This window comes from Chlorocebus sabaeus, chromosome 18 (genome assembly GCF_047675955.1).
Source record: "Chlorocebus sabaeus isolate Y175 chromosome 18, mChlSab1.0.hap1, whole genome shotgun sequence".
In the NCBI taxonomy this organism is placed as follows: domain Eukaryota; kingdom Metazoa; phylum Chordata; class Mammalia; order Primates; family Cercopithecidae; genus Chlorocebus; species Chlorocebus sabaeus.
In genome coordinates this window covers 56,812,926-56,832,428 of record NC_132921.1, presented here as the reverse complement: position 1 = coordinate 56,832,428, position 19,503 = coordinate 56,812,926, and the positions used below count along the sequence as shown (strand labels likewise).

Sequence of the window (19,503 nt, the reverse complement as noted above, 5' to 3'; positions counted from 1 at the left end):
TTTAAGAAAAAATTGTAGTATCATGCTGATTAGTACTTGACAAAGCCAGTGTGAAACTACTATTAAATCTAATCTGCCACACTCTTAAGGTCTCATATGTAAAATAATGGAGTTAAAGCAGGACTCTGAAGTTGCTTGCAATTTAAAATCTATAAATCCAGCATCTTTTATGAAGTAGTTTCATTTTAAGACATTTGCCCAACCTTCTCTCAACCATCAAATCTTTTCAATTTTTAATTGTGAAATAATTTTAAACTTACAGAAAAGTTTCAATAGTAAAAAGTCTCGTAATTTTTTCTTCCAGATTCTCTAATTGTTAGCATTTTACCACATTTTTCCTATCATCTCTAAATATACACAGCAACACACACACACATACACATGCACTCACTTTTTTCCAAAACCATTTGTGAGTCAGTGATACCCCATTACTCCTAATACTTCAGTACTGGCTTCCTCAAAACAAGGGCTATTCCCTTATATAACAGGACAACCATCATGCGGAAATTAACATTGATATATTATCACTATTTAATCCACAGAATTCATTCAAATTTCTCCAATTGTCCTAATATCTCCAAATCATTTTCCCTCGTATAAGGAGGTAGGTAAAAATGAAAAATTTTAATTGGCCTTCTCTAACTTCAATATGTTTATTTTCTGTAAAATTGCATTATTTTATAGCATTCATAAAATAAGCATATTCTTTTTTCTTCTTTTGAGACAGAATTTCACTATCAGCTAGGCTGGAGTGCAGTGCCGCGATCTCGGCTCACTGTAATCTCTGCCTCCCAGGTTCAAGTGACTCTCCTGCCTCAGCCTTCCCAAGTAGTTGGGATTACAGGTATCCACCACCACGCCCAGTCAATTTTTGTACTTTTAGTAGAGACGGGGTTTCACCATGTTGGCCAGGCTGGTCTTGAACTTCTGACCTCAGGTGATCTGCCTGCCTCGGCCTCTCAAAGTGCTGGGATTACAGGCGTGAGTCACCACACTCAGCCCAATTAAGCATATTCTAAGATGATTTAAGTTTCAAAGACGAACATTAACAAAAAAGTAGTAAATACTCGTATTATTTTATAAGTTTGTATACAGGTCACCTAAAAAGCAATCAGCAAATACTCCAGGAGAATCTGGACTCAGTTAACAATACTGAAATACTAAAAATGATATTAAATATATTTTCCTCAGAAACTTTGGATATTTTTATTCTATATATAGTTACGTTTCTCACTGAAACAGTTTACTTTTTTAATGTTTTATGCCTAAAACAGTATATGTTGTGCCAGGGACAGTGGCTTATACCTGTAATCTCAGCACTTTGGGAGGCTGATGCAGGAGGATCACTTAAGCCCAGGAATTCAAGACAAGCTTGGGCAACAAAGTGAGACCCTACCTCTACAAAAAAGTGAAAAATTAGCTAGGCATAGTGGCATGCACCTGTAGTCCCAGCTACTTAGGAGGCTAAGGTGGGAGGATCACTTGAGAACAGGAGGTTGAGGCTGCAGTGAGCCATTATCATACCACTTGCACTCCAGCTTGGGCAAAAGTGAGACCATGTCATGAAAAACAAAAAAATAAAATAAAATATTGTATGTTGATATGAGGGAAAAAAGGAGTATATAAGCTAAGGGCTGTTATAAAACATATTCAGTATTTTATTTTTGATGATGGTACTATCCTAGTAAATATGACAAATATTCTCAAATACCCATGATTATTAACCTATTAAAAGATTATTAATCTATTAAAAGTTCACCTCCCAAAGAGGCCACTAAGAGTAACTCATCAATTACTTTGAATAAAGTAAAATGGACACTATATTTGTTGACATAATTACAAAATTAAGCTGAAAGTAATTTCATTTTATAAAATAAACCTTACCTAGAAGCTATGAATATTTATTAGACAACGGGAATACACTGTATAGAATAAAAGTTATCTTCCAAACTACAGATTTAAACCTTAACTCTTTTAAATTACGATGAATGATGAACACTAATTTTTTTTGTTGTTTGAGATTTACGCAACTCCAGAATAGTTTGGACTCACCCTAAAATGCAAAAAATAAGAGCTGATTTAAGCAAACATAGGCTGATTTACAAAATGCTCAGATCAAATACCACAGTGAATCAGTAACACATTCTCACATGCATTACCAGAATTTAAAGGAAGAGGGTCCAGGCGTATGGGCTCCACAAGCGATTCAGACCACTGACTCAAGAGTGTAATATTTGAATTTGTGTGTGTGTGCAGATAGCATTGATAAAGCAACATACACAAAGGTACTACCAGTGAAAAGTCTTTGGGTAGTAAGAATATGGTATTCATTCTCTTATTTTTACATATTTTTGTTTTCTAATTTGCACATACTGCTTTCATAAAATAGTTATTTTTAATTAAAAAAAACAAAACACAAAACACTGTTTCAGGCAAAGTTATCACATCTTAAAGAGTTGTTAAATTAAAACTGGAGTATCAATTCCCAGATGGCTGTCATGTAATGTTTCTCTTTATTTTCCTTTTGTTTCTCCCACAATGAGAAACAAGAACACCTGTTAAGGTCAAGAGGAGTTGTTTCTCTCGTTACTTACAAAACCAATACTGACAACTTGAGAAAGAATATCGGAAGAACAAAAGAATGAAATTAAATCCACAAAAAGGGCAGAATTTAAGATTCTCCCTAAGTCAATTTAAGCCCCATTTGCTTAAATTGTTCACCAAGTAAACGTAAGAAAAAGGTCTAATCCAATATGTAGAGAATGAGGGAAATGATCATATATACACTGGAAAAAGTTGAAAATATAAAGAAAACAGTGTAAACTTTTGCTGATTCAGTTGGTTCTAGACCTAAACATACACTATCTGTGACATATACTACCCTTGGTTCTGTGTGGAGTTCCGAAAAGCCAAAGGTAAAAATAATTTCAGTTATTCATCACTTAACAATGGGGACACATTCTGAGAAATGTGTTGTTAGGTGATTTCATCATTGTTGTGCAAACATCATCAAGAGTACTTACACAAACCCAGATGGTATAGCTTACTACACACCGAGGCTATATAGTATAGCTTACTGCTCCTAGGCTACAACCCTGCAAAGCCTTTTACTGCACTGAATACTGTGGGCAGTACTGTAGCGAATGGTAAGTATTTGTATATCTACAATTATCTAAATAGAAAAGGTACAGTAGAAATATGGTATTATAATCCTAGGAGTATTACAGTAGAAATATGGTATTATAATCTTTCCGTCTGTTGTTGACCGAAATAGCATTAGGTCGTGAATGACTGTATTCTAATCAATGCCTCTAAGCTTTATCATTCCATGGCTGACTTGAGGAAGTGATCTCCTTATCACTGATGATTATCCACAGTTAAACCAAAGAAGGAGATTAAGCTAATTTTTTAAAGAACATTTTCAAATATACGGACAAGATTCATCTAAGTAATAATATGTGTAACGGAAACAATCACATAAAATGCCAAACACACAAGAGATTAAACAGTAAGATAACCTAGCACTCAGATCTTAGTTTGTAAATATCATTCTCCAAAAACAGAACCAGGGCTTGGAGAAATGGGTGACTACCAACCTGCACAGGAAAAAAAATCAGGAAGAACCTAGAACATTTTGTGGTATCGGAAAATAAGAAAAGGCTCAAAAAATAATGAAGACATATCAAGAAGCCAGCTTGGGGGGCTCCCATTGGCCAAATGTGGAAGAATTAAAGAGAATAAATAATAAAGTAAGAGATTATAACCTACAAAATACAGTAATAATGTTTAAGTCTATTTAGAGATAAATAAGTGAATGAAAGAATGAAGGAATAAAGGAATAGGAGAAGGACAAATTTCTTCCTCACAGTAGGACTTAAGTAAAACTACAAGGAATGATAGATTTAGTCATCATGGGGAACCACCTAAAGTGATAACTATTATAGGCAAAAATCATTGGATTTTTAGTGGATGCTAAAATTAGTATGTTGAAGTATGATGAGAAACAATGTAAGTATGCCTCAAGGTATTAGGTATGTATGAATTACAAGAAATAGCAATTTTATAGTGAACGAACTACAAAGTTATGATACCACCTTAGTTAAGATACCACCTTAACTAAGTTATCGAAGTTATCACCAATATTGGGACAAGCTACTAACATATGGCTACTGAGGATGCACTGTGAAGGACCCAATATCATGTCAGTGGTACTCCTGCTAAAAGTGTATAGCGTGAATTTCATCATGGGACACACCAGTCAAATCCTACATGAGGGACATTCCACAAAACTACTGGTCTATACTATTCAATAACGTCAAAATCATGGAGTATTTTAAAAAGACTCCCAGATTAAAGTATACTTACGACACAAGACAACTAAATACAACACCAGATCCTGCACTGGACTCTGGACCAGAAAATATGCACTAATGGGACAACTGGCAAAATTCAAAAAAGCCCTAAATATTAGATACTAGTATTGCACTCTTGATTTTAACAATCATACTCTGGTAATTTAAGAATATGTGCTTGTTTTTAGGAAATACACACTGAGGTTATTAAAAGTAAGAGGGATTCATATCTGCAATTACTCTCAAATGTTTCTGAAAAACATTATGGGGGAGAAATGAATAAAAAAGCAAGTGGGCTATGTTATCGTATAAAAACTTCAGTGCAGCGCATACAGGAATTCTTTGTACTATCTTTGAAATATTTTTGTAAGTATGAAATTATTTCAAAACAAAAAGGCTTTTTGTTTTTTCTTGTTGGTGTTAAGTAGAAACAGATCTCACTGTTGCCCAAGCTGTTCTCAAACTCATGTCGTCAAAGCAATCCTCCCACCTCAGCCTCCCAAAGTGCTGGGATTTCAGGCAAGAACCATCGTGCCTGGCCAAAACAAAAAGTTCTTTAAGACACCACTTTTCAGCAACTGGATGTGCAAAAATATTTTAAAGATGTCTAATATTCACTGCTCACAGGGATAGCTGAAAGCTAGGACTCTAAAAACATGGCTAGGAGAAAGCAAACCAATACAATCTTTTTGCTGGCTAATTTGGCAACTTAGTATGGTCTTTAACCCAGTAATTCCATTTCTGAAACTGTAACCTACGTAAATATTAAAAACAGTATCTATCAACGTGTACACATAAATATGAACGCATATATGTAAATGCACAGAAAAATGTTTGGAAGGAATTCATACTAAAGCAACAGAAGCAGTTACCCTATGGAGGGGAAGGAGATAAGATAGTGGCATGTAAAAGATGACTTATCTCCACAAACTCATACTTTATAATTTTTTTTTACAATGACCATATGACTTTTTAAATTTAAAAATATTTTTAAACAAAGGGGAAAAGGTAACAGAAACCTGGAATTAAACAGCGATTAAATCAAATGACAGCAAGAGACCAATACAATGTGAAAACCAAACAAAGCAAAGGCCAAGGTTGGTGGGAATTATCTGCCTGAGGATACACCAGTGAGGTCTCTAGGAAAGACAGATGCATCCCAAAACCAGGGTGAGAATAGTCAGCCCTCAGTATCCACAGATTCCACATCCATAGTTTAACCAACCATGCACTGAAAATATTCTGAAAAAAAAAAAAAAATGCATGGTTGTGTCTGTACTGAACATGCAGACTTTTTTCTTATTATTCCCTAAACGATACAGTATAACAACTAGCTACGGAGTATTTACATTGTATTAGGTATTATGAGCAATCTAGAGATTATTTAAAGTTTACAGGAGGACGTGAGTAGGTTATATGCAAATCCTACACCATTTTATACCAGGGACATGGGCATCTTGGACTTTGGTATCCATGGGGAGTCCTGGAATCAATTCACCATGGATACCAAGGGTCCACTATATTCTACAGCTGTGTTGACCAATATAGCACCCACTAGACACAGTAAAATATGGCTAATCCAAAATGAGATGTGTTATTAAAGCAAGATGCACAATAGGTTTCCAAGACTTAGAACAACAACAACAAAAAATGTAAAATATCTCAATATTTTTATGCTAATTGTATATTGAAATGATATTATTTTGGAACTAATGGGTTAAATAAAATGTATTACTAATATTAATTTCACCTCCTTTTTACTTGTTTACTGTGTCTACTAGAAAATTTAAAATCACACATGTGGCTCGCATTTGTATTTCTAACGGACAGTGCTGTTCTAAATACTTTTGATAATATATTCAACTCATTCTACCACATCAGATTCTATTAGGGCATATTATTTACTTCAGATACATAGCTTTAAAGTAGAAAGTTTGGTCCTTATGAATGACAATCAATTCTCTATTTATTAGATATAAGCTTTGTTTTCTCCACCACATACATGGATGCAACTCAATATCCTACATAAATGAAGATCTAACTTTTCCACAGATCAGACTACACATATATTTGAAGTCATTATTGTATCATGCAGGGTAAGAAGTATAAGAAACGAAGTGATACCCAATCTCCTCCCAAAGAAAGATTTCTTTCATAAATTAACAAGTCACACAAAAGCTTGTACACAAATGTTCATAGCAATATTATTCATAATTAGTCAAAAGTACAAACAACACAAAAGGCTATCACCGATGGATAAATAAAATGTGGTACAGCTGCATAATGGAAAAAAATACTTGCCAATAAAAAGGAATGAGGTACTGAAACATGGTTCAACATGAATGAACCTCAGAAGTATTACGCAGAGTGAAAAATGACAGTCAAAACTGACCACATAGTATATCAATCCATTTATATGAAATGTCACAACAGGCAAATTCACACAGAGAGTAGATTAGTGGTTGTCAGGGGGTGAGGGGCGGGGGGGTAGTGACTGCCAAAGGATACTCAGTTTCTTTTGGGGATGTTAAAAATGCTGTAAAACCGACTGACTTACGTAATACCAGCACAACTCTATGAATATACTAGAAAACATTGAATTGTACACTTTAAAATAGGTGAATTGTATGGTATGTGAATTATTTCTCAATAAAGCTGTTAGTAAAAAGCAAAAAATTAACCAATACAAAAAACTGAATTAAAAAAAAATTTTTTTATCAATCTTACTGAGAACACTCTGAGGTCTTTCCTTTATTCTGAGAGTCCATTATACACTGAATAAGATGGTTATTGTCATCCAACATCTGAAACAGAATTAGAAAAGGTTTAGCATAAAACTAGTGCATCAAGTAAAATAAAAAACTAGAAAATTCAGAGAGGGAGGGCATTAGTAAATACTGCTTGTACAAGAACTCTAAAGTGTATCCCTTAACAAAATACTGTCCCCCCCCACAAAACAATCATTACATATCATAAATCATTAAGCAAACATGGAAACATAAAAAAACAAAATTTCCTTAAAATGACTTTCTGTTAACGTTGCTACCCACTGTTACAAAGTATTTTAAAATTCATTTTAATAATAAATATGATTTAAAGCAAGATTAGTGAATCAGCAGCTCTCTTGCATAAAATTTCATTACGTACTGTTTAAATCTCTTGTAAAAATATGCCATGCACAGTTTGTATGGACAATCTTTTCAATAACTGAGTTTTTTTCCCTTCAGATTTCTAGAAATGTTGCATCTATACAGAAATTGAATCCTCTTGGGTCTTTTTAATATCTACGATAGCTCACCACAAAAAAATCCTAATTTTACACCTTTGGAATGATACCATGTTTAATCAATAACGTTTTAATATTCAAATTATTCTCCCTCTGAATAAACAAGCCCAGAAGGGAAAATCTGAATTCTTTTATATCAAACATTTAATTACCTCTGCTATCTGTAATAGAAGCTTTAGCCAATTAAGACTAAAGTTAAGAGTCCGAGTTGGCTTTTCATCATTCTAATGGTTTGGATTAGTAAAGAAAAATTCTGTACTTCTCCAGAATGACATAAATACATGAAAACTTCAGCCCAGGACTCTTGATGAGGTAGCTGGCTAGTTTCCAAGTTTTATAACAGCATGGTTTTGTGATTCTCCAATTATGAAATAATAATTAAACATAGTAATTTCTATGCATGTATAATATTTGTTACAGACTTTATGAGTTTACTTCATAATTACGCTGTCTCAAAAGTTTAAGAGGAAAAAGATACCGATTTATCATTCTATCACCTTTTAACAATTCAAAGTAATCTTGGCTTTGAGGGTTAAATAATTCATCTAAGTAAAGTGGAGCTGAAGAAAGAGTACTGATTGTAGCAATTAAAAGGCCAGTTAGTTTCAGTGCCAGTTTTGCCATTTTGAGCAAGTCACTTAAGTTTTCAGAGGCTGATTCAGCTCCAAGATCAAGGGACTCAGGAGATGCTCCTCCAGAACCTGCCCCACCCCACCAGGATTCAAAAGTATTAGCACAATACCAAAATCACTCTATCTCAATAAAAGGAACATCCATTTAACATTAACTGTCACTTTTTTCTGCACGTGAATCACAATCTTCACTTACTGGGGGAAAAAAACCATGATCTGCTAATAAATGCAGTTATTTCTTAGATAGAATCATTGTATGACCAAAAAAAGTCTTTAAAATGCACGAATCAAATCCTCAACCTAATGATTTCACAACTTATCTCCAGTATATTCCTCAAACTACTGAACGTCACCATTAAAATATGTGTCTCACATCTAATATCAATCTCTCCCATTGCAGAATAAGGAACTTAATTTGGAGCCCATGTTTCTGTTCAGCTGAGAATGGAAAATAATTGATCAGCATACTCGGAATTAATCATTATCCATGATAAATATCTTAAGACGTATGTAAGAGAAACTATAGAAAAAAAGAAAAACTCTGGACTTTTCCTGTGTACAAAAATAAAAAAGGTGAACCCTCCAGAAACGCAGTTTTGCGTGTGTGTACTTGGAGCTGTTTGCCAGGCTGTAGACTTAACTCAGAGTACTATATGAAAGCATTGCATTTCCAGGCACTGCCAAGCCCGTTTGTTCATAAAATAAAGCAACAGTTGGGCAAATGTCAAAAGCCACACTACGAAGAACTTGACAGTAAACAGAAACCGATTAGCATAATCTATGTGGTCTGAGTGGTACTAAAACTTGACCTTTTTTTCTATTTTGATCTTTGCTACGCGGCATAAAACAAAACAAAAATATTTAAGGTAAACTGCTAAATATAGCAGCAACTTTTGAAAGTCTAGGTCAGTAAAATTTAGAATGCTGCCTTGCTAGTAGGCAACAAGGGGTAGAGGACAATAAAGAACCTTTGTGTTTCGACAGGCAGTAACACAGCAGCGACTGCAGCAGCACTATCCTTTAAAAAGGAGGCAGCTCCCTGTGTATTTATCACGACTTAAATTAACTGGTCACGACAGTCGTCTCCACCACTAGACTGTAAACTCCAGGAAGGCAGGGACCATGACTCACCACAGTCGCCTCAGCGCCTAAAATAGGCGCTCAATAAATATTTGCTGCAGAAGTAAATGAATAGGCGGCGATGCAGAAGGGAAGAAGAGGCTCTGGGGATAACCTGAGTCCATGGGGACCTTCCTTGCCCGTTTCTCAGACTCTACTAAGGTTCCCTCCAGCGTTCCCCAAGTTCTCCTGAGAGCTCCCAAATTCGGCTGAGTTTGCAGGGCAGCGACCTGCGCTCCGACTTCCCTCCGCCAGCAGCGGCCCGCGGTGGGGTCCGCACGAAGCAGCCGCGGCGCGCGGGGCGGGGCGACGCCAAAGTAACTCCGGAGCAACGCGCGGAGCCCGGCCCGACACACGCCCTTCCCAGCGCGGCCGCCGCCGGGCGCACGCGCCCCGCCGCCCGAACGCCGCCCCATCCCTAGAGAAATCAGGCGGCGGCTGTTTGGGCTTTTGTGTCTGTAGAAAAGCGCGTAAACGCGCGAAAGACTCCGAGAAAAACCGGTTCACCCTCTTCCGCCAACTCAGGCACAGCCCGCAGCCCGGGTTCCCACACACGGCTGCTTCCCAGCAGGCCCGCCTCCGCCTCCGCCCCTGGCCCGGCCCGGTCGACTCCGGGCCCGGCCCTTCCCCCCGTGTCTGTCTCTCCCAGAGGCGGGAAGGGCCTGGCATCCCCAACCCCGCGCGGTTTCACCTTCTGAATCGCAGCGGGAGTGATCTCCCCCTTGCCTCGTTGCCTCGGGGCTGCGAAAGCCACAGACATGTTGCCGCCGTCACCACTATCGGCAAGTCCGGAGCGCTCCGGGTGAACGGCAAACTGGGGGAGAGACGCCGGCCTCTCGGGCTGAACCACCTCGGGAATGCGGGGAGGGAGGATGCTCCGGGGCCAAGCGGACGGGCGGCGGGGCAGGCCTGAAGGAGGCACTCTGGCCCAGGGACATCTCGTTTCTGCGCACTCTGGGGGACCCCCAGCCCCGGCCGAACTGTCTCGACCGTCCTCGCATCCCCCGACCTCTCCTTGTGGGCACCCCCTGGCCTTTTGCGCTAATGGTACAGTCGCGCCCTAGTCCTCCCTCCGCTTCCGCGATTCAGGAAATGGTCCCGCCGCCGCGGGAGAAGGAGAGGCTGGGGCAGCCCCTGTCACAGGAAATGCGAGCGGCTCGAGCCGGCCCGCCCCCTTCGCGCGGTTGCAACTTGCCTCCCCCGCGGCGCTCTGAAGCGTCTCCCCGACTGCGTTGCGGAGCGTGCCCTAGACCTAGTTCAGTTTTTCCAACTTCATCCTTACTTACGCCTCCTGGCAAGAAGTCGCTGCCCCGAGACGTCCGGGAAGCCCGGAGAGGGGAAGAAGGTCAGGACTCGGGAGTTCGTGCAAATCCGTGGAGCATCTGCCGAGATAGGACAGAGGTGGAAGGACAAGGTGAACGCGGATTCGCTGGTTTAAATGGCTCGGCTACGCCCCAGATGCGCACCTCCGAGTCCACAGTCTCGCACGCACGCACAAAGTCGTGCATAACAATTGGAAAGTAACCCTGACCCGAAACCGGGACACCAAAGTTGTGTCCAGTGCTCGGGGGCAATCGGCCAACTTGGCTGGAGCGGACAGAGAAGAGCTCGCCTCGTGGGACAAACCCTTAGCAGGAAAGTGGGTCGATTTCGTCTGACTTGGCTCTTTGGAATTAAGTTGTGAAACAGGGCATCCTCACTCTCTGTTTTTTAAGAGTGCTTAGTGCCTTGTAAATTAGGCCCAAGCTGCCAGGCTTCAAGTCAGTGTAAGGGAAAAAGGCAAAATTTTCAAATTATGGAAGGAACACGGACAAATGTGGGTTTTGTGTTGCCGTGGGGTTTTAAAGTATTCTGTAAATTTAGACTTCCATATAACGCAAAGGGAAAGTTTATATAAAGTGTTACACAACGTTAATGAATAATAATAAATAGTTCCATTTTTCATATAAATTGGAAAAATAAAGAAAAAAATACATTGTTTTAAAAATGTAATCACTTGAGGTCAGGAGTTTGAGACCAGCCTGGGCAACAAAGTGAGACCCCTGGCTCTACAAAAATTTTAAAAATTGGCTGGGTGTGGTGGTGTGCACCTGTAGTTCCACCTACTCGGGAGGCTGAGGGGAGAGGATCACTTGAGCCCAGCGGGTGGAGACTGCAGTAAGCCATGACTGCCCCACCGTACTCCGCCCTGGATGACACAGCAAGACCCTGTCTCAAAAAAAAAAAAAGTATCAAATAAGTGCTTTTCACAAAAATGGCAAGAGTTTCATTGATTAAATCTGGATGCATTGTTTATTAGACTTTATACTGGAAACCTAGGGTACAATTGTGAAAAAGCTGGACATGGAACCTCTTCTCAAGGAGCTTATACACTAATGGGACTAACAGACCAGAAATAAATATGTATATATGTAAAGTCCCAAGAAAAAATAGCCAAAAAAAAAGGGGGGGGGGGGGGAACTAACAGAATGACAGGGACACTACATGAGTTAGTGTGAAAAGTCTTCCCCATTATATTTAAACTGAGACCTAAAGGATGAAGACTCAAGCTGTTCTAAGAATAAAGGGAAGAAAGTTTGTACTCCTACTGATAGCAATTATTCTTAAAAATTTAACTGTTGTCTTTCACATTCTAAGCCTTGAAGAAAACACTCTGGTATAGCTGGACTTAAGGTAACCGCACCAAATTGGAAAACTTCTGTCGAATTTGGAAACCAACACTTGTCTACCACTATGACTGTGCACTCAACACCTGGCATGCAGAGTCATGTCTCATGCTTTACACAAAAGTACCTTAGTACTTAGTAGCTAAGAACAATATCTCAATAGGAAACAGGAATCGTAAATAGTCCTACTGCTCCAGTTCTGTGCATTTGGCAGATAGCACTGAAACTTCAAAGGGCAACAAGAACCAATAGGAACACTTGTCTAATTTCCACATCCCAGCAAAAAATAAATAGTCCAAGGGGGCTTCTGTTCCAGGGAGGCACCCAGAGATAGGTACCTTCTTTGTTTAAATTACAGCTTTCCCAAGGTGAGAAAGGGAAATCCACTGAAAACAGGTTACAGGTTGCCCTGAGGTGTTTATTTCTTCAGAGTAGCAGGGTAGGGCCTAGAGCACCCATAGCCTCCAGGTATGGATAACCACAGTCTTTTCTGTGACACCATGTATGCTGTAAAAATACCATTATTTTCTGTGTCTGATCACATGAAATCGGTTGAAAAGCATTGTTCTATAAGTCCAGCCAGAAAAGAGAACTACTTCACCCTCAAGCTTCCTTGCTAAAACCCAATCAGTCCAATCAGCCTGACCTGGAAAAACAGAAAATTTGAAAAGAGGAAAGATTGAGACTGAAGCCTGAAAGATCTTTCTTAAAATCTGGGGGCCATTGTAATTTAAGAGTCCTGAGCTAGGGAATACTTAGGGGACCATAATAAGTCCCATCTCACCTGACCATTAGTTTTGAGAGGAATCCCAAGGTAGACTGAGTGGCAGCAGAGTTGGTAGAAGGAGAATAAACAGTCCCTAGCATTTAGTTAAGGAAGTAAAGGAGAATAAATAAGTTGGCCTAAAACTGGGAAACTCCTCTAAGGACTTAAAGGTAAGCTACTCAGGCAACCATCTCCCCAACCAAAAAAATCAGTCCCACTATTTAAACTGCTCTTGAATGAGAGACATCCAAAGAAGGAGTTCAAGTCACATAACCAAGAGGTAGAAGGAGTTTGGAATAATCCTAAATTGAAGAACATTTACAGTGGATCAGAATAAGAAAAATAATCTGTGTGAACAGTTAATTCTTGATTACTTACACTAATGAATATGAAGTAGGCAGATTTAACCAAAAAAAAAGATTTAAAAAAATTGTCCATGTTTGATTTTTATGTTTCAATTTTTAAACTGTTTTATGTAAATCTGTACTCCTTAAAATACACCCCCCCATACACACACACACACACACACACACACACACACACACACATATATATTTGAAGCAGGGTCTCACTCTGTCACCCAGGCTAGAGTGTAGCACAATTTCAGTTCATTGCAGCCTCGACTTCCCAGGCTGAAACGATCCTCTCACCTCAGCCTCCCAAGTAGCTGGGACTACAGGCATGCACCACCATGCCTGGGTAATTTTTGTATTTTTTGATAGAGACAGGGTTTTACCATTTTTCTCAGGTTGTTATCGAACTCCTTTACTCCTGGTCTCGATCCACCCTCCTCGGCCTCCCAAAGTGCTAGGAGAACAGACATGAGCTACCACACCTGACCGTGTATTCCTTAAATATATTTTTATGAACTGACAAAGTGAAGTGCTCCCGTAATATGTTCAATATTTAGTGAAACTATATAACCATGGCATTAAAAATTATCTTAATCCACAAAAAATATGTACGATAGATAACTAAAATAATTTTGCTTTCATACAAGCATTTCTTTAATATGTGTATGTTTTAGAATTAATAGAGTATCTGTACTACCAAATGTGCTGGTATTTTAAGCCCCTGAGCTGTCATAAATTTTTAGAATACATTGGGAAGGCACAGACTAAGCCTGTCTGCTCATAATTGGGCTCAGAGCAAAACCCCTCAGGTAATATCTTTCAAAATATTTCTGTTCACAGCCCCTGTGGCATTTGATGAGTCAATTTGAATTGTGGCTCCCATAGATTTCAAGACCGTAAAGAAAGAAGCATACATCTATATATTTATTTAATCATTATTCAGGCAAGAACAAATCACCCTTCCCAATTCTCTGTAAAGGACTTTTATTTTTGATACTATGGAAGATTTCATTCAAAGTAGACTATAACAAAGCCTATTGGAGGCATTTTCATCTCTTCTTTTAGTATCAAATATAGAATGAATTAAGTATGAACTAAATCAATTATATTTTTTGGTTCAGTGATATAGAAAAGCATTGCTTTTTTTTTTTTTTTTTTTTTTTTTTTTTAAAGTAATTCCTATGGAAAGCTTTCATTCTTTGTGAAAGATGCATAGGTTTGGAGTTCCCAATTCTTCTACCCATGGCATAATACTGGACAGGTCACTTCTGTATCTCACTGGACTTCCTGAAAAATAGCTGCCATATCTAAAAAGCTATTACAAATAATGTTTATTTATTTAGCATTTATTATGCACTAGCCTGTGTGCCTTACATTAGATCCTTTAATTAAGCGATTACCTTCCATTAGATCCTTTAAGTCTCAATTTTAACATATAAAATGTGTGCAAATAAATGGGATATTATAAATTACTAAACAAGGACAAGATTTTTAATGTAATAATATAATAGGAAAAATGGACATTTTAGGACTATAATCCAAAGTACTTGATAGGGCAGTCTACCCTTGGAAAATTTGCTGACCTTAAATATCAAATGTTCTTTTTTCACATTTAGCATGTTCTGTGCCCTTGTGCATGATATGCAGTTATTCTGCACTTAGTAAAACAATGTTACTGTTCTTGAACTATTTCACAATTTATAGAGAGGATTATGATATATTATCTGTTAACTAATTTCGCTATGAATGGGTGTAGTAGGCAGAATAATTTCATCACCTTAAAAATGACGACCTCCAAATCCAGAACCTGTGATTATGTTAGGTTCCATGGCAAAGTGGAATTAAGGTTTTAGATGGAATTAAGGTGGTTAATCAACTGACTTTGAGATACTGTGATTAATGTGGATTATCCAGGTGAGCCCAATGAAATCATAAGTGTCCTTAAATTGGAATCTGTGAGGCTGAAGAATCAGAATTAGAGAGAGGGCATCTTGAGAGAAAGATTCGATCGGCCCTTCCTGGCTTTGCTGACATCGTGATTTTAGCCCAGTGAGGCCTATTTCAGACATGTGACTTCCAAAACTATGAGATTAAAAAATATGTGTTGTTTTAAACCACTGAATTTGTCATAATTTGTTAGATGGGCAATAGGAAGCCGATACAACATTGCTCTCCAGTATATCATTTATGTTTGAATTAGACATTATGCAGTAAGAATAGATAAATTATTAAATATATTACAAAATATGGTGTCTTAAACTAACCTAACAATTATATTTATTACATGTTTTCCTTAAAAGAAAAATAATATAATATTGTGGAGATTATAACCTATAGAGATAAAACCCATGCTAAAGCCAGTACAAAACATAGAGGAAAATACAATTGCACTGTTGGGGACAATGTTATTTATAAGTACACTATAAATACATTCAATATGCACATCGCAAACCCAAGAACAGTGGTTCTCAAACTCAGTGGTCTCAGAAATACTTTGCATCTTTAAAAATTAGTACGTGCCTGAAAGCCCTTTTGTTTAGCTGGGTAATATCTCTTAATATTTACCTAATTAAAAATTAAAACTTGGAAACTTTTAAACACAAGCAGAGACTCCATTAGCTGTCAGGGCAATGAGATCATCGCACATCATGTAGACCCTGGAAAAACTATTGTACACTCATAAGAGAAAATGAATTTTAAAAGACAAAAAACCTCTAGTGTCATTACAAAAATATTTTTAACTCCTTGAACCCATAAAAGGATACAAAGGACCTCCAGGGACCCCAACATGATACTTCCTAGCATCAATAAACTTTAAAATAATCATATTTACAAACAAAACTGGTATAACTATTAATAAGGAAGATAAAACAGAATACTAAGAAGTATTCAAATCAAGAAAGGGTAGGAAAAAACTTTTATGAAACAAATACAAAAAAAGTAAGATAACAGATTTCAAGCCAAGCATATCGATATACTAAAAACAAATAGTCAAAAGACTCCAGTTAAAAGGCAGACATGGCTGGGCGCAGTGACCCATGCCTGTAATCCCAGCACTTTGGGAGGCTGAGGTGGGTAGATCACGAAGTCTAGGGATGAGACCATCCTGGCTAACACGGTGAAACCCCATCTCTACTAAAAATACAAAAAGTTAGCCAGGCATGGTGGCACGCACCTATGGTCCCAGCTACTCGGGAGGCTGAGGCAAGAGAATCGCTTGAACCTGGGAGGCGGAGGTTGTAGTGAGTCGAGATCGCGCCACTGCACTCTAGCCTGGGTGACAGAGCGAGGCTCCATCTCAAAAAAAAAAAAGGCAGACATTGGGAGAAGCACTTCTGATACTGGTGGAGGCTCTTGACTAGGAGTTGTCCAGGTTCTTGTCATGTTGAAAAAAGAATTGAAGAAAATGCACAAACAAAGCAATGAAAGAATGAAACAACAAAAGCACAGATTTACTGAAGTGAAAGTACACTCTATTGCGTGGGAGCAGGCTTGAGCAAGCAGCTTAAGAGCCCTGGTTGCAAATCTTCTGGGGTTTAAATACCCTTTAGAGGTTTCCTATAGGTTACACCCTATGTAAATGAAGACTTGGCTCATGATCAATCAGAGGTTGAAGTGAAAGCCCAGCTTTTGACCAAGCAGAGGCTGAAGTGCAGTTACACCCTATTGCAAATGAAGACTTGTCCTGTGACCAATCAGAAGCTGAAGGCTCCTTGTCTCCAAACCCTATTCTCCTGCCTCACTTCCTAAATGGTGAAGTTAGAACTTTGCCTCGGTAAATCCAATCCTCCATAAAACAACAGGAAAACGGGGAAGAAAAGGTCTTTATAAACTTCTGCAGAAATCCTAAATTAACCAAAGTCTTGCAAAGGCTACTATATATTTAAGAAAATGGCTGAATCTCAGTAAGAATAGTAAGCTTTGTAACTTTTTAACTTGCCCTATACTCCATCCACCTCTCCCAAGCTCCATGGCATACTTGAAAACCAGCAGACTCACAACCATGGTACTTGTAAAAATCAGCAGTATACCAGTCACTGGAGGGGACAGAACAGTTTTGGAATTAACAACAACAAAGCTGCATCCCCAGAGATTTGTCATTAGTTGACCTGTCAGGCAGGTCTCTGACAAAACTAGATTCATAAGACATGTCTTTACTTGGCCTCAGAATATACAGTGGCAATTGCTTAACATTGCAGCTGCCTGAGACAGAGATCCCATTTGGAGTAAACAAGAGACTGGTCCAAAAACTGAAAAAGAGGCCAGGTGCGGTGACTCACACCTATAATCCCAGCACTTTGGAAGGACAAGGTGAGATGACTGCTTGAGCGCAGGAGTTCAAGACCAGCCTGGGCAACAGAGTGAGACTTTATCTCTATTAAAAATAAAAATAAAATTAGCTGGGCATGGGGGCATGTGCCTGTAGTCCCAGCTACTCGGGAGCCTAAGGCTTCTTGAGCCCAAGTGATCAAAGCTGCAGTGAGCTAGGATTGCACCACTGCACTCCAGCCTGGGCAACAGAGCAAGACCCTGTCTCAAAAAAATAAAAAGTTAAAAAAAAAAACTGAAAAGGAAAATTAGGGAAATGAGATATACACAGGAGACTTGCTTTGAAAAGCTCTGTCATACTCTTGGAGCTGTAAAAGGCCACATGCATATGTAGAATTGTGCACATGCCCAGGTACAATCTGCAGAGGCCCTAATCTCTCATTTTTGTTTGACCCTGAGGATCTGAGAAAGCAGGAAGTTAAAATGAAAGCAGAGTTTTTAACTGATGGAGAATTGAAATTACGCCCCAACATATACATAAAGCCCTGGCAAAGGGAGAGAGATATATTGGTTCAAGGCATTTAAAAAGAAGTCTTGACCCATACATCACCTGATAACTAGCTAATGAAGTAGAAATTTCATAAATATAGACTTTAGATAATTATCACAGCAAAGTCATGACCGAAGAGCAACAGTAAACAATGGAGAGGGAAGAATATGAGTTACCATATTAACGGTACCATGAAAATGTACACTTGTCAACAAAAAAATTGTCAGGTGAAGAAATCAGGAGAGTGTGGGTAAACAAGGGGAAAAAGCAATCAATAGAAACTGCCCCTGAGGAAGCCCAGATATTAGACTTCTTATACAAAGGCTTTAAATCACCCATTGTAAATATATTCAAAGAACTAAAAGAAATGATGTTTCAAGAATTAAAGAAACTTTCCCCCCACTTCCTGGCTGCCTAAGGATTGACTGCCATCACAAACAAAACAGTAACTATTTCAACGAGGAAGTTCATGACCTATCAACTACTTCAGAGGAAACAAATGGGCATCAATGTCCTTCACCCTGGGAAGGCAACAGTACCTAAGACAGAAATTTGGGGGAAGCTAGCCAAAATGTACAATACCACACTGGATGTCATCTTTGAATTTGGATTCAGAACCTATTTTAGTGGTGGCAAGACAACTAGCTTGGGCATGATTTATAATTTCTTGGATTATGCAAAGAAAAATGAACTCAAACATAGACTTGCAAGACATGGCCTGTATGAGAAGAAGAAGACCTTAAGAAAAACAGCAAAAGAAATGCAAGAACAGAATAAAGGAAGTCAGGGGGACGGCAAAGGCCAATGTTGGTGCCAGCAAACAGTGAGCTAGAGCAGGAGTATAGATTCTGCAATGACTAATGACTTTATCTGTGCTGACTGCATAGAGTTTTCACAAAAGGATTAATAAACTGAAAAAAATTTAAGAATTAAAGAAAAATATGAAAACAATGTTTCTCACCCCCCCAAAATATTAAGATATTATTTAAAAACACAAAAAACAAAAAAAAATTGAAATGTACAAAATCTGAAATACAAAATTCATGAGAAAGGCTCAAAAGCAGATTAGAACTAGAAGAAAAAAAATCAGTAAATTGCAGATATGTCAAATGAGATTGTATAGTATGAGAAACAGAAAAAATAATTAGGAAAAAGTTAACTTCATTTAGCCAGGAATACAAGTATGGTTCAACATACATGAGTCAATAAATGTGATATATAACATTAACAGAACCAAAGAAAAAAAACCATATTACATTTCAATAGATATTTAAAAAGCATGTGATAAAATTCAACAACCCTTCCTTCATGAAAAAAGAAAACCCAACAAACCGGGTATAAAACAAACATACCCCAAAACGATAAAGGCCATATATGACCAACCTGCAGCTAACATCATACTAAATGGGGAAAAATTGAAAGCCTTTCATCTACAATCTGGAAAAAGACAAGGATGTCCACTTTCACTACTCATATTCAACATAGTACTGGAAACCCTAGCCAGAGCAGT

The 19,503-nt window shown here is 38.3% G+C and overlaps 1 protein-coding gene and 1 pseudogene across 3 annotated transcripts in view; one reads left to right on the top strand and one right to left on the bottom strand.

Moving 5' to 3' along the window:
• Positions 1-10,779, bottom strand: part of SS18 (SS18 subunit of BAF chromatin remodeling complex) — a 71,516-nt gene extending 60,737 nt beyond the window's left edge. The window contains exons 1-2 of one of the 3 annotated variants that reach the window (XM_007974403.3): positions 10,676-10,779; positions 7,080-7,156 (exon numbers count right to left, since the gene is read on the bottom strand). In XM_007974403.3, coding sequence (XP_007972594.1) covers positions 7,080-7,156 — 77 coding nt within the window. In that variant the 5' untranslated portion in view covers positions 10,676-10,779. Of the gene's footprint in view, positions 1-7,079; positions 7,157-10,080; positions 10,336-10,675 lie in introns of those variants that run through there. The other 2 variants (XM_007974402.3, XM_007974404.3) reach the window with 2 other exon arrangements.
• A 6,543-nt stretch (positions 10,780-17,322) lies between these two features.
• On the top strand, positions 17,323-18,933 carry LOC103222846 (small ribosomal subunit protein eS24 pseudogene; annotated as a pseudogene).
• Positions 18,934-19,503: the final 570 nt, after the last annotated feature.